The 14,500-nt window shown below is 39.3% G+C and overlaps 2 protein-coding genes across 6 annotated transcripts in view; one reads left to right on the top strand and one right to left on the bottom strand.

The window, feature by feature from the left end:
- The window catches only part of LOC133545151 (uncharacterized), a 29,110-nt gene extending 25,584 nt beyond the window's left edge, over nt 1-3,526 (bottom strand). The window contains exon 1 of one of the 2 annotated variants that reach the window (XM_061890519.1): nt 3,187-3,526. In XM_061890519.1, coding sequence (XP_061746503.1) covers nt 3,187-3,244 — 58 coding nt within the window. In that variant the 5' untranslated portion in view covers nt 3,245-3,526. The remainder of the gene's footprint in view (nt 1-3,186) is intronic. The other variant, XM_061890517.1, reaches the window with a different exon arrangement.
- Nucleotides 3,436-14,500, top strand: part of LOC133545148 (importin-13-like) — a 75,821-nt gene continuing 64,756 nt past the window's right edge. For 2 of the 4 annotated variants that reach the window (XM_061890512.1, XM_061890514.1), the window contains exons 1-5: nt 3,436-3,720; nt 3,791-3,901; nt 12,278-12,403; nt 12,478-13,103; nt 13,173-13,313. In XM_061890512.1, the coding sequence (XP_061746496.1) occupies nt 3,803-3,901; nt 12,278-12,403; nt 12,478-13,103; nt 13,173-13,313 (992 nt within the window). In that variant the 5' untranslated portion in view covers nt 3,436-3,720; nt 3,791-3,802. The remainder of the gene's footprint in view (nt 3,721-3,790; nt 3,902-12,277; nt 12,404-12,477; nt 13,104-13,172; nt 13,314-14,500) is intronic. The other 2 variants (XM_061890513.1, XM_061890511.1) reach the window with 2 other exon arrangements.

Here is a 14,500-nt window from a genome sequence, read left to right as displayed (position 1 = left end):
GTCACATAGTAGAGAAGGCAATGGGAGCCGCTAACGTCCTCGCGAATATCCGATTGGTGCTCATTCAGATAACGGGAATAAGGGCGTGCTGTGAACCCATTGCCTTTGACACCTTCAACAACATGTATGAACTGTTTGCCAGTCCAGCAACAGGCTGTATGCAGCTTCCGCAAACACACGTACAAGATTGAAGGGCATACTGGGTGATACACAGTACATTAATGGTTGTGATATAAACAATTTTAACACTCTTACTAATATGTGCCACGCTGTGAAGCCACACCAAACAAGAATGACAAACACATTTTGGGAGAACATCCTCACAGTAACACAACATAAACGCAACACAACAAATACCCAGAATCCGTTGCATCCATAACACTTCCTGAATATATTTTACACCCCCGCGCCCCCAACCCCGCCCACCTTACCGATGCACGGGGGGGGTAAAATATATTCAGGAAGTGTCATGGATGCAACGGATTCTGGGTATTTGTTGTGTTGCATTTATGTTGTGTTACTGTGAGGATGTTCTCCCGAAATGTATTTGTCATTCTTGTTTGGTGTGGCTTCACAGCATGGCGCATATTAGTAAGAGTGTTAAAATTGTTCATATCACAACCATTAGTGTACTTTGTATCACCAAGTATGCCTTGCAGTCGTGTGCCAGTGGAAGCCACACACTACATATTGCTGGACTTGCAAGCAAATTGTATATGTTGTAGAAGGCGTCAAATGCAAAGGCTTCATCGCACGCCCTAATACTTATTAACTGGGTGACTGCCAGTGGACATACTTGAGAATGTTTACGTCAACTAATGTCTTCTTCGATTTGTGACACGGGTCCAAAATGTCTCTTTGAACGGTAAAGGTAACCGATTTCTGAACCATTTATATCATCCATCCATCCATCCATCCATCCATTTTCTACCGCTTATTCCCTTTCGGGGTCGCGGGGGGCGCTGGCGCCTATCTCAGCTACAATCGGGCGGAAGGCGGGGTACACCCTGGACAAGTCGCCACCTCATCGCAGGGCCAACACAGATAGACAGACAACATTCACACTCACATACACACACTAGGGCCAATTTAGTGTTGCCAATCAACTTATCCCCAGGTGCATGTCTTTAGAGGTGGGAGGAAGCCGGAGTACCCGGAGGGAACCCACGCAGTCACGGGGAGAACATGCAAACTCCACACAGAAAGATCCCGAGCCTGGATTTGAACCCAGGACTGCAGGACCTTCGTATTGTGAGGCAGACGCACTAACCCCTCTGCCACCGTGAAGCCCCATTTATATCATATATTTCCAAATGATTCAACCGCCACACGCCCGAATCTAATTGAAATCTATTTTTTCGTCATGTCACCCGCCTGACCTGCGGTTTATCCGCGGACTCCCCGGACGAGACCGCAAACCGCGCATCTCTAATATATATACAAACCCCGTTTCCATATGAGTTGGGAAATTGTGTTTGATGCAAATCCTTTTCAACCCATATTCAATTGAATGCACTACAAAGACAAGATATTTGATGTTCAAACTCATAAACTTTTTTTTTTTTGTAAATAATAATTACCTTTGAATTTCATGGCTGCAACACGTGCCAAAGTAGTTGGGAAAGGGCATGTTCACCACTGTGTTGTATCACCTTTTCTAACTGAGGAAACTAATTGTTGAAGCTTTGAAAGTGGAATTCTTTCCCATTCTTGTTTTAAGTAGAGCTTCAGTCGTTCAACAGTCCTGGGTCTCCGCTGTCGTACTTTACGTTTCAAAATGTGCCACACATTTTCGATGGAAGACAGGTCTAGACTGCAGGCGGTCCAGGAAAGTACCAGCACTCTTTTATTACGAAGCCATGCTGTTGTAACACATGGCTTGGCATTGTTTTGCTGAAATAAGCAGGGGTGTCCATGATAACGTTGCTTGGATGACAACACATGTTGCTCCAAAACCTGTATGGACCATTCAGCATTAATGGTTTAATGGTGCCTTCACAGATATGTAAGTTACCCATGTCTTGGGCACTAATATACCCACATACCCTCACAGATGCTGGCTTTTGAACTTTGCGCCTATAACAATCTGGATGGTTATTTTCCTCTTTGTTCCGGAGGACACCACGTCCACAGTTTCCAAATATAGTTTGAAATGTGGACTTGTCAGACCACAGAACATTTTTCCACTTTGCATCAGTCCATCTTAGATGAGCTCGGGCCATCTTAGATGATTTTACGGACTGTAGATTTTAAAATCCCTAAATTCCTTGCAATAGCTCGTTGAGAAATGTTGTTCTAAAACTGTTTGACAATTTGCTTAGAAATTGGGGACCCTCGCCCCATCCGTGTTTGTGAATTACTTAGCATTTCATGGAAGTTGCTTCTATACCCAATCCTGGCACCCACCTGTTCCCAATTAGCCTGCACACCTATGGGATGTTCCAAATAAGTGTTTGATGAGCATTCCTCAACTATATCAGTATTTATTGCCACCTTTCCCAACTTCTTTGTCACGTGTTGCTGGCATCATATTCTAAAGTCAATGATTATTTGCCCCAAAAAAAAATGTTTATCAGTTTGAACATCAAATATGTTGTCTTTGTAGCATATTCAATTGAATATGGGTTGAAAAGGATTTGCAAATCATTTTATTTTATTTCGTTTATAACACAATTTCCCAACTCATATGGAAACGGGGTCTGTATATATATACAGTACATATATATATATACACATGTATGTATGTATATATATATATATATATACATATATATATATACACATGTATGTATGTATATATATATATATATATATATATATATATATATATATATATATATATATATATATATATATATATGTTTGTTAGGTCAGGAAAAGACACAGAGGTTATTTCATCCCGACAAGCCTTTTTCGCGCTACACAACAGAGTCATTTATGACATACTGTGTTTGGCACACCGAAAATATATTTTTTTTGCAGAAATAGTTAGTTTTCGGGCATGTTAAGGGCTTTTAAAATGCGATTTTTATGAACGCAGCCATTCCAATAGGTCTTATGGCCCTTAATGGCAACATTGATAGTGGCTTACGATATTCACCACAAGGAATAAAGACTCCTATTTAATAATTAAACCAGCATATTTTTGAGGGCACACACACACAGCCACACTGCCATGGCACCTACCTCCAGTCTGGGATGAAGCCGAAAAAAGAAGAAGTAAGAAGCAAAATTCCAAATGCATCCCAGCTGATTCCTTCTGTGGCTCCGACACCACGGTGCAGGTTAGGAAAGGTGAGGGGGTGTTGTGTTGCTGCTACCTTTTGTGTCTGTTACGTGCCACGTGAGGAACCATCATCGGGGCTAAAAATATCCAGAGGGCGTCGGGTAGAAGAGGCGCAGGGGTGTGGCCGTGGATTAATAGCTCCAACACAGGGTAAAGAAACACACACCGTGTCAAACTTCGCTGCAGATAAAAACATTTTAGTCCCTCATTTTATCCTTAAACATACGCATGCATCTTTTTGCAGGGCTTTGGTTGTCTTTGCACCGGCTGTTGCTGCAGCCAATCAGATGTCAGTGCGTCACAGGCGCGCCTGTTGTAGGGCTCCACACACATGCTTCTCTGTTGGGGAGGAGGGTTGTTTTAGTTTACCCACTCTCCAGCGGACAGTATGAAGAACACGCTCACTAAATAATGCTGTTTCCTGCTCAAAAGAGGTCAGTGTGTTAACTTTACAGGAAGGCCCTGCGCTTGTTTTGACTACTTTTTGCTCCCTCCCTCTGTCAGTTTGGATTCCTGATGGCTGTGCAGAGGCAACAGGGGGAGACCCTCATGGTGCACCAGGTGGAGGGTGCAGCAGGAGACATGCAGGAGTTAACTGTGGAGAACGTGGAGGCAGTAAGTTGCTTAGAATTCTGTGAAATGATGTGCATGATTACAGTAGGACAAATATATACATATATAAAGGACTGGGCCATAGAGGAGGGCAATACAATACAACATTCTGGTATCGATCCGATACTGACACATTTTAAAGATCATTGAATGACTTTGTAAAACTTACCTTTAATTTTTTTTGCCCAAGATGTGATTATTACGATCAGAATGAAACACGGGACAAATATTCCAGGTTATATTTAACTACTGTAGGTTGTATTGATTTATGTGGGTTGTCGACCTTACTCACGATTCAGTTCGATTCCCATGGGATGATAATTTGATTCAGAATTGATTCCCTTCTGAACATGATTGTAAGTTCAAACAAGTTCTCGCAACATCGTTTTTGGTGTAAAAATCGTAATAAAACAGTTTCAAAATGGTTTGCATAAGCAAAATTGGGTTTCAAAATTTTTTTTTAATTTGTTTGAATCCTTAAAATTATTTGTGATGAAATAGTATAGTAAAATATATTTAATATATATTATATTTAAATATGATTTATATATATATATATATATATATATATATATATATATATATATATATATATATATATATATATATATATATAGTGTCAGACCTGGACAAGGATTGTTTGTGCTCCTTCGACGCAGAGGGATTACAGGACGAGCCAGGCGTGAATTCAGGTACATGTTTTTTATTTATACTCAGAATACAAAAAAAAAGGCAAAACAAAAAGCGCGCTCGATGGCGGATAATAATCTATACTAAAACTTAGAACAAAAACAGCACAATGGCAATACTATCTACAAACAAAAAAAAGATACTATCAAAGGCATAAATACAAACAAAAACTTACTTGGCGTGGATGGATCGAAAAGCATGGCATGAAGTATGAAAGGCAATGAAAGCGAAGTTCCCAGACTGATGAACAGAAAGAAAATTACTTTAATACTGGCTGTGATAATCAGGAACAGGTGCGGGACTGAGGGCTGGGGCGTGACAAGGGGGGAACTAATGCGTTGACATGGTAACAAAAGCAAACCAGGAAGTGCAAAATGGAACATCCATCCATCCATCCATTTTCTACCGCTTATTCCCTTTTGGGGTCGCGGGGGGCGCTGGCGCCTATCAGCTACAATCGGGCGTAAGGCGGGGTACACCCTGGACAAGTCGCCACCTCAAGAGTCCAGAAAACAAAACAAAACATGATCAAACATAAAACCAGATTTGCAGTCGTGACATATAGTCAAGTTTTCTGTGGTTTATCCATTGTACAGTGCTCAGTACCAAGGTAAATACAGGGGATTTTATAATAATAAAATCCCCTGAAGAGCAGAGAAACCTGGGAAACAGGCTTGTAGGGATGAAATAGCCTCTGTGTTTTTTCCTGACCTAGCGTATATTCCGCTCTACCCCGGTATTGAGCACTGTATAACAGATAAACCACAAAAACCTTGACTATAAATTAGGGCTGCGAATCTTTGGGTGTCCCACGATTCGATTCAATATCGATTCTTGGGGTTGCGATTTGATAATATATCAATTTTTTTGATTCAACGCGATTCTCGATTTAAAAACTATATTTTTCCGATTCAAAATGATTATGTATTCATTCAATACATAGGATTTCAGAAGGATCTACCCCAGTCTGCTGACATGCAAGCAGAGTAGTAGGTTTTTTTAAAAAGCTTTTATAATTGTAAAGGACAATTTTTTATCAACTGGTTGCAATAATGTAAATTTGTTTCAACTATTAAACGAACCAAAAATATGACTTATTTTATCTTTGTGAAAATATTGGACACAGTGTGTTGTCAAGCTTATGAGATGTGATGCAAGTGTGACATTATTGTTCTTTTTTTTAATTTTTACAAATGTCTAATGATAATGTCAGTGAGGGATTTTAATCACTGCTATATATGCTGAAATCATGAGTAGTATTAATATTGTTTTTGGTAATATTCATTTTTGTTTCACTACTTTTGGTTTGTTCTGTGTCGTGTTTGTGTCTCCTCTCAATTGCTCTGTTTATTGCAGTTCTGAGTGTTGCTGGGTCAGGTTGGTTTTGGAATTGGATTGCATTGTTATGGTATTGCTGTGTATTGTTTTGTTGGATTGATAAAAAAAATAAAAAAATATCGATTTAAAAAAAAAAAGAGGATCGATTCTGAATCGCACAACATGAGAATCGCGATTCGTATTCGAATCGATTTTTTCCCACCCCCCTACTATAAATGTATATACACATATGTATATGTATATACATAAATATCCATCCTTCCATCCATTTTTTACCGCTTGTCCCTCTCGTGGTCGCGGAGCAAATCTGCCGCCATCTCGTGGAAAACATGATTAAAGTATGTCAATGAAAAATGTAACTTTGAAGCGTGCATAATCACTGAAATTACTTATACAACCCAATCCAAACTTTCCCACTCATAGGGCAAATAAACTGAAAAAAAAAAATATATATAAATAAATAAAAAAGCAACACACATGTTGACACATAACATGACCTGCTCACTGAACTTTGTGGATATTATCAAAAAAACATTCAAGCACAATGCATAATTTATTAAAAAAATAATGAATAGTAAATAATAATAAAAAGTTTCTCATAGTCATCATTGTCACTGTCACTGATGTCCCACTGGGGTGAGTTTTCCTTGCCCTTATGTGGGCTCTACCGAGGATGTCGTTGTGTTTGTGTTGTGGTTTGTGCAGCCCTTTGAGACACTAGTGATTTAGGGCTATATAAATAAACATTGATTGATTTATTGATTGATAATTAAATTCTCTCTCTCTATATATATATATATATATATATATACCGTGTGTGTGTGTATATATATATATATATATATATATATATATATATATATATATATATATATATATATTGCAATGAGGTGGCAACTTGTCCAGGGTGTACTCCGCCTTCTCCCCGATTGTAGCTGAGATAGGCACCAGCGCCTAGCGGTGGAAAATGGATAGATGTGTCATATATATTTTTTATTTTGCAATGTTGCGGTTGTTGCATTATGCTGAATCTTTGTTTTAATTATACTATTTGTATTTTTAATATGTGAGGCATTAAGTGGGCTTTCTCTGTGAAAAGTGCGAAATAAAAAAACTTTACTTACATACAATTCATAATTTTTATATTTAAAACTGGTTTAAATAATTTAACAAACACTTTAAAAAAAATTAGATTCACAAAAATGTGAAACCGATTTAGAATCGCAATTGGAATGGGATGTATTTTTTAGCACTCCAGCAATAGGACAAAATTGACAAAATTACTTCACAATGTATTTTTATTTAAAAAAAATAGTTCCAAGAATAATACAGCCAATAGTGTAAATGTGTATGTCAAACCACAATCTGTGATCGTTTGGCTTTTTGGCCTTCAAACAATAGCTTATCGAAGTATATAGATACATCCAATATTTTTTAACAACACAAAAAAAACACAGATGTTTATAAAAAAAAAAAAAAAAAATAGAAGGGAACTAAAAAAACAGTTAATTTCATCATGCTAGCATCGATCCGATACTGACACGACCCTGGTACCTCATATACAGGTGTTCGCTTCTCCATGTGATATGTTTAACATTATGTCAGCCCTGTAGAGATGAACTAACACCTGAATAGTCACTTTTACACTCATTAAAGCCAATATAGTAGATATAATATGAAATGAATGAAAAACATTTCACATTTAGTAATACATCACATTATTTTAATAATACTTTCAGTATGCATTTTTAAGTTGCATTTGCTCCTGTTATTTTGACTTTTTTTTTGTCTTTTAGTTTTTGAAATTATTATTATTGTTACGGAGTTTAGGCAGCTCTGTGAGTAGTAAAGGTGGCCAACCTCTGATTTATTTCAGCGGGCGGTTGCAGATAAAATGTTGGTCCGGGTGGACGGCGGGTGGATGACAACATGTTGGGCCGGAGGCCGGGCTCTTTACATATATATATATATATATATATATATAAATAAAGAGCCCGGCCTCCGGCCCAACATGTTGTCATCCATATATATATATATATATATATATATGTATATATATATATATATATATATATATTATATATATATATATATATATATATATATATATATATGTATATATATATATATATATATATATATTATATATATATATATATATATATATATATATATATATATATATATATATATATATATACATATATATATAAATAAAGAGCCCGGCCTCCGGCCCAACATGTTGTCATCCACCCGCTGTCCACTCAAACCAACATTTTATCAGAACTGGGGGGGCGTGGTTTGCTGCTAGCGGGGTGTATTATATAGCCAGGAAGTGTCATGGATACAAAAGGATTCTGGGTATTTCTTGTGTTGCGTTTATGTTGTGTTACTGTGAGGATGTTCTCCCGAAATGTGTTTGTCAATCTTGTTTGGTGTGGTTTCACAGCGTGGCGCATATTACTAAGACTGTTAAAATTGTTTATATCACAACCATTAGTGTACTCTGTGTCACCCAGTATGCCTTGCAGTCGTGTGCATGTTGCTGCGGAAGCCACACACAACATGATGCTGGACTTACAAGCAGATCGTACATGTTGTAGAAGGCAACAAAGCCAGTGGCTCCATAGCACGCCCTAATACTTATTATCTGGGTGACTGCCGGCAGTAATTCTAGAGAATATTAGCGTCTCCTATTGTCTTCTTCGCTTTGTGACACGGGTCTTAAATGGCTCTTTGAATGGCAAAGTATACCGATCCCAGAACCATGTATATCAAATATTTCCAAATGGTTCATTCGCCACCCGCCCGAATCTAATTAAAATCTATTTTTTCGTCATGTCATCTGCCCGACCCGCGGTTTAACCGCGGACTCCACGGATGAAACTGCAAACTGCGCATCTCTAATATATATATATATATATATATACATATATATATATATATATATATATATATTATTAAATGATTATTGTCATTATTATATGCTGACTGAATTTAGGAGCCATGACCTTCATCTACTGTAATATTGCTGTTTTGTAGTCCATAGCAGCGTTTGTATGCATCAATATGCTTCATTTAGGCCGAAAAAAAAACAAAGAATATGTTAAAAAAAAAAAAAAGGATATATCTATGATAGTGTGAAGCTGCAAACTGTAGTTACAAATACAATGTTTATCATTTAAAAAATAATGTATATTACAATTTTTGTTCACAGCAGCCGTAGTACAGGTGCAAGAAATTAAGTTTTCTTTTGTGAAGTTTAAGAGGTTTATTCTTACTTTACATTTCACTCTTCGCGATACAACTATGACGAATAATGATAATACATTTTGCACGCTGCTGTACATACTAACTTTTGATTGTCAAACAAAAGGCATTCAAGGAGACTCAGAGCACTGAGATAAGACTCAGCAGACATATTTGTAACATGATAGCTATAAGCATTTGCTGTCCTAAAAATAGCTCCCACACTGTGCTCTGGATTAGTTACTAAGACAACATAGTTTCCACTCTTCAATCAGGTAGTTGGTCAACATAAATGATAACATGAATTTGATGCCCGCGAGATGTTTTCAAAAAACCTGGCACAAGTGGCAAAAACGACTGAGAAAGTTGAGGAATGCTCATCAAACACTTGTTCGGAACATCCCACCGGTGAGCAGGCTAGTTGGGAACAGGTGGGTGCCATGATTGGGTATACGAGCAGCTTCCATGAAATGCTCAGTCAGTCTTTTACAAACAAGGATTGGGCGAGGTTCACCACTTTGTGAGGAAATGCGTGAGCAAAGTATCGAACAGTTTAAGAACAACATTCCTCAACAAGCTATTGCAAGGAACTTAGGGATTTCACCATCTACGGTCGTTAATATCTTCGAAAGGTTCAGAGAATCTGGAGAAATCACTGCACTTAAGAGGCAATGTCTGTGACCCTTCTATCCCTCAGGCGGTACTCCATCAAAAATCGACATTAGTGTATAAAGGATATCCCCGCATGGGCTCAGGAACACTTCAGAAAACCACTGTCAGTAACTTCAGTTTATCGCTACATCTGGAAGTGCAAGTTCAAACTCTACTATGCAAAGCCAAAGCCATTTATCAACAACACCCAGAAACGCCACCAGCTTTGCTGGGCCCAAGCTCATCTAAGATGGACTGATGCAAAGTGGAAAAGTGTTCTGTAATCTGACGAGTTCACATTTCAATTTGTTTTGGAAACTGTGGACGTTGTGTCCTCCAGACCAAAGATAAAAATACCTATCTGGACTGTTATAGGCGCAAAATTCAAAACCCAGCATCTGTGGGGCATTGAGGTCTATTAATGCCCAAGGCATGGGTAACTTACACATCTGTGAATCCATCCATAATGCTGAAAAGTACATACAGGTTTTGGAGGAACATACTGTATGTTGCCATTCAAGCAACATCTTTTTCATGGACGCCCCTGCTTATTTCAGCAAGACAATGCCAAGCCACAACAGCGTGGCTTCGTAGAAAAGAGTACGGGTACTATACTGGCCTGCCTGTAGTCCAAACCATACAACCTTTCTCACTCATAGTGCAAATAATCTTCAAAAACTATTTATTTAAATCAACACACACGGTCACACATAACACAACCTGCTCATCGAACTTAGTGGATATTATACAAATGTCCAAGCACCATTCGTAATTCAAAATTATATTTATTTAAATCCACTACAATTCATTTTGGGAAAAATGTGAAGATATATTTATACACTTATCCATGTTTCGCGCATTGTAGTAAGTAAACAGTCATGGTCATAAACCTAAAATCATCAGCCCGGAGGTTGGGTCTTGGGCGCAGTTGGGAGTTCCAACAGGACAATGACCCTAAACACACGTCAAAAGTGGTAAAGGAATGGCTAAATCAGGCTATAATTAAGGTTTTAGAATGGCCTTCCCAAAGTCCTGACTTAAACGTGTGGACAATGCTGAAGAAACAAGTCCATGTCAGAAAACCAACACATTTAGCTGAACTGCACCAATTTTGTCAAGAGGAGTGGTCAAAAATTCAGCCAGAAGCTTGTGGATGGCTACGAAAAGCGCCTTATTGCAGTGAAACTTGCCAAGGGACATGCAACCAAATATTAACATTGCTGTATGTATACTTTTGACCCAGCAGATTTGGTCACATTTTCAGTAGACCCATAATAAATTCATTAAAGAACCACATTTCATGAATGTTTTTTTAGTGATCAACAAGTATGCGCTCCAATCACTCCAGCACAAAAAAAAAAGAAATTATTGGAAACTATTATGTTCTTCACAAGTGTATGTAAACTTTTGATGGCGACTATATATATATATATATATATATATATATATATACATATATATATATATATATATATTCTGGTTTTGGTTCTGTTTAGTATCTCGTTTTGTTATTTAACGTCCTTAGTTCCCGGTGGCACGTCCTGTTTTGTTTCTGTGGTCTTAGCAACGAATTTGTGTCACCTGCCTTGTTTTTCGACGCACACCTGCCTCCTGATTTCTGTCCCTATTTAAGACCGTCTTTGTTTGCCTTTCGTCCTCGGAATCTAATTTGCTTCCACGCAACAGATGACTTCGCTCTTCCCACATTGTGGTAATTTACTTTTGTGTACTTTAGCTTCCACGCTATTCTGTTGTTTATCCCTAGCTCATGCTAGCGCTTTCTGTTTATTTTGTTTGTTAGTGCCTTCGTGCAAGTGTTTCGGTTCGTAGTCTGTTTTATAGTGTTCTTTAGTGTAAATAAATCATTATTCCTACCTTACGCTGTGTTCCAGCTCCGCTGCACCCATTGAGAGAACGCAATCCACACTATGATGCCAGCCAAGCGTCAAATATACTTAATCAAAGAAAATCAAAAATATATTTTTTTTAATTATTAATATTGCTATTTTTTAATATGTCCTCTGCAGTTACTCAGGCAAATCTCATTGTTGATGTAGAAATTCACTTTAGAAAAGAGAAATGTGGGATACTTCGTTACCACCAAGATTCAAATTGGGTGGTGCAATAAGATTCACACCCCTACAATATACATATATATGTACATATGGATATATACCTGCGATGAGGTCGCGACTTGTCCAGTGTGTACCCTGCCTTCCGCCCGATTGTAGCTGAGATAGGCGCCAGCGCCCCCCGCGACCCCGAAAGGGAATAAGCGGTAGAAAATGGATGGATGGATGGATGGATATAGATATATATTTCTTTACATGCAATCAGCTATTGTGCAAATTGTTTTTAGCCCAATGCGGCCACCAAGTCAAAAAGTGTGGACAACCCTGACTTATAATTAACCAAAATAAGAGTGAGTGACACCTTCTTGTGCCCCTGTAGGCTCTCTGCCAGTTATATTTCCACCCAGACATGGAGCGTAAGAATGCGGCCCAGAAGTGGCTGACCCAAGCTCAGGGGTCTGCACAGGCGTGGCACTTCTGCTGGGCCCTGCTAGGCGCTGACAAGGTCTTTTCATCTTCTTATAACATCACGGACGTGTGCTGCACATTCGACAGGTTTGCTTATTGATGGTTTCACAGCTCCCAGAGGTCCAGTTCTTTGGTGCCTGCACCCTGCACACCAAGATCTCCTCTCACTGGAGCGACCTGCCTGCAGGCCAGCATGAACACCTTAGGGTGCAGCTCCTTTCCCAAATCTTGCACTTCTCCTCCGGACCCAAAATGGTCCTAACAAGGCTTTGTGTGGCTCTGTCCTCTATGGCCCTGAACTTAATCCCCCATGTCTGGTCCCAGCCAGTCGCAGACATGGTGCAAGCCTTCCAGCCTCAGAGTCCTCAAGGTGCAGAAGCTACCCAGGACCCTCATGTGCACTGTCTGGCCCTGCTGGAGCTTCTGGTTGTTCTTCCAGAGGAGTTCCAGAGCAGCAGGCTGACTCAGACTCGACGTGCCCAGCTAAGGAAAGCCTTGGCTGGGGAGTGGACGACAGTGTGTCCCCTCTTGCGCCAGCTCCTCCAAAGCCAAGACTCGTCGACACAGGTGAAACAGAAGGTGCTCCGCTGCCTTTCCAGCTGGGTGGGACTTGACATCCCACTTGGAGAGAGTCATGAACTGGTCCAGGACTGTTTCACAACTTTGTCAAACCCTGAATTGTTTGATACTGCTGTTGAGACGATTGTTAATTCCGTCTCACAACCTGATTGTCAGAGGTAACTTTGCACATAACCACTGCGACTTACCATGAGTTTAGTGTTGAGGTAAGTTGTGTGTGTTCGCAGGTACAGCAACGCTCTCGTAAGCCTGTTGCCTCTGGTGATGGGTCTCCAGGATCAACTAAAGACGGCTGTTCAGGAGGGCGACATGGAGACCACGCATGGGATCTGTCGCATTGCTGTTGCTATGGGAGAACCTCACTCCAGGTAACATTGTTGTATTAAGTGTGCCAGGCTAGTACCCACACTCTTTTACTATGAAGCCACACTGTTGTAACACGTGGCTTGGTATTGTCTTGCTGAAATAAGCAGGGGCGTCCATGATAACGTTGCTTGGATGGCAACATATGTTGCTCCAAAACCTCTATGTACCTTTCAGCAATAATGGTGCTTTCACAGATGTGTAAGATACCCATACCTTGGGCACTAATACACCCCCATACCATCACAGATGCTGGCTTTTCAACTTTGCGCCTATAACAATCCAGATGGTTATTTCCCTTTTTGGTCTGGAGGACACGACGTCCACAGTTTTCAAAAACAATTTGAAATGTGGACTCGTCAGACCACAGAACACTTTTCCACTTTGCATCAGTCTATCTTAGATGAGCTCGGGCCCAGCGAAACCGGCAGCATTTCTGGGTGTTGTTGATAAATAGCTTTGGCCTTACATAGTAGAGTTTTAACTTGCACTTCCAGATGTAGCGACAAACTGTAGTTACTGACAGTGTTTTTTTTAAGTGTTCCTGAGCTAATGTGGTGATGTCCTTTACACACAGATTTCATTTTTTGCTACAGTACCGCCTGTGGGATCGAAGGTCACGGGGATTCAATGTTGGTTTTCAGCCTTGCCGCTTCTTCGTAGTAATTTCCCCAGATTTTCTGAATCTGTTAATGATATAATGGACCATAGATGATGGAATCCCCTAAATTCCGTGCAATAGCCCGTTGAGAAATTTGCTGACGCATTTGCTCACAAAGTGGTGACCCTCGCCCCATCCTTGTTTGTGAATGAGTGAGCATTTCATGGAAACTGCTTTTATACCCAAATATGGCACCCACCTGTTCCCAATTCACCTGTAAAATGTTCCAAATAAGCAATCCTCAACTTCCTCAGGCTTTTTTGCCACTTGTGCCAGATTTTTTAAAACATGCTGCAGGCATCAAATTCCAAATGAGCTAATATTTTCAAAATACACAGTTTCCACGTTTGAACGTCCCAACTACACTGGTTTTGGGTGTTGTAAAAAACAGACATATTGTCATTCAGCAACATCCTTTTATAATTTCATAGCTGCTAGATGACTTAAGGGGCTGATTAAAAAAAATTCAATTGATGCATTTTGATGTCATTTAATATTTTGTTCATGCCATTCATTTTTTCACATTGAATA

The sequence above is a fragment of the Nerophis ophidion genome, linkage group LG28 (genome assembly GCF_033978795.1).
Source record: "Nerophis ophidion isolate RoL-2023_Sa linkage group LG28, RoL_Noph_v1.0, whole genome shotgun sequence".
In the NCBI taxonomy this organism is placed as follows: Eukaryota; Metazoa; Chordata; class Actinopteri; order Syngnathiformes; family Syngnathidae; genus Nerophis; species Nerophis ophidion.
Note: the sequence above shows the minus strand (reverse complement) of the source record. Positions and strands in the feature narration are given on the sequence as shown.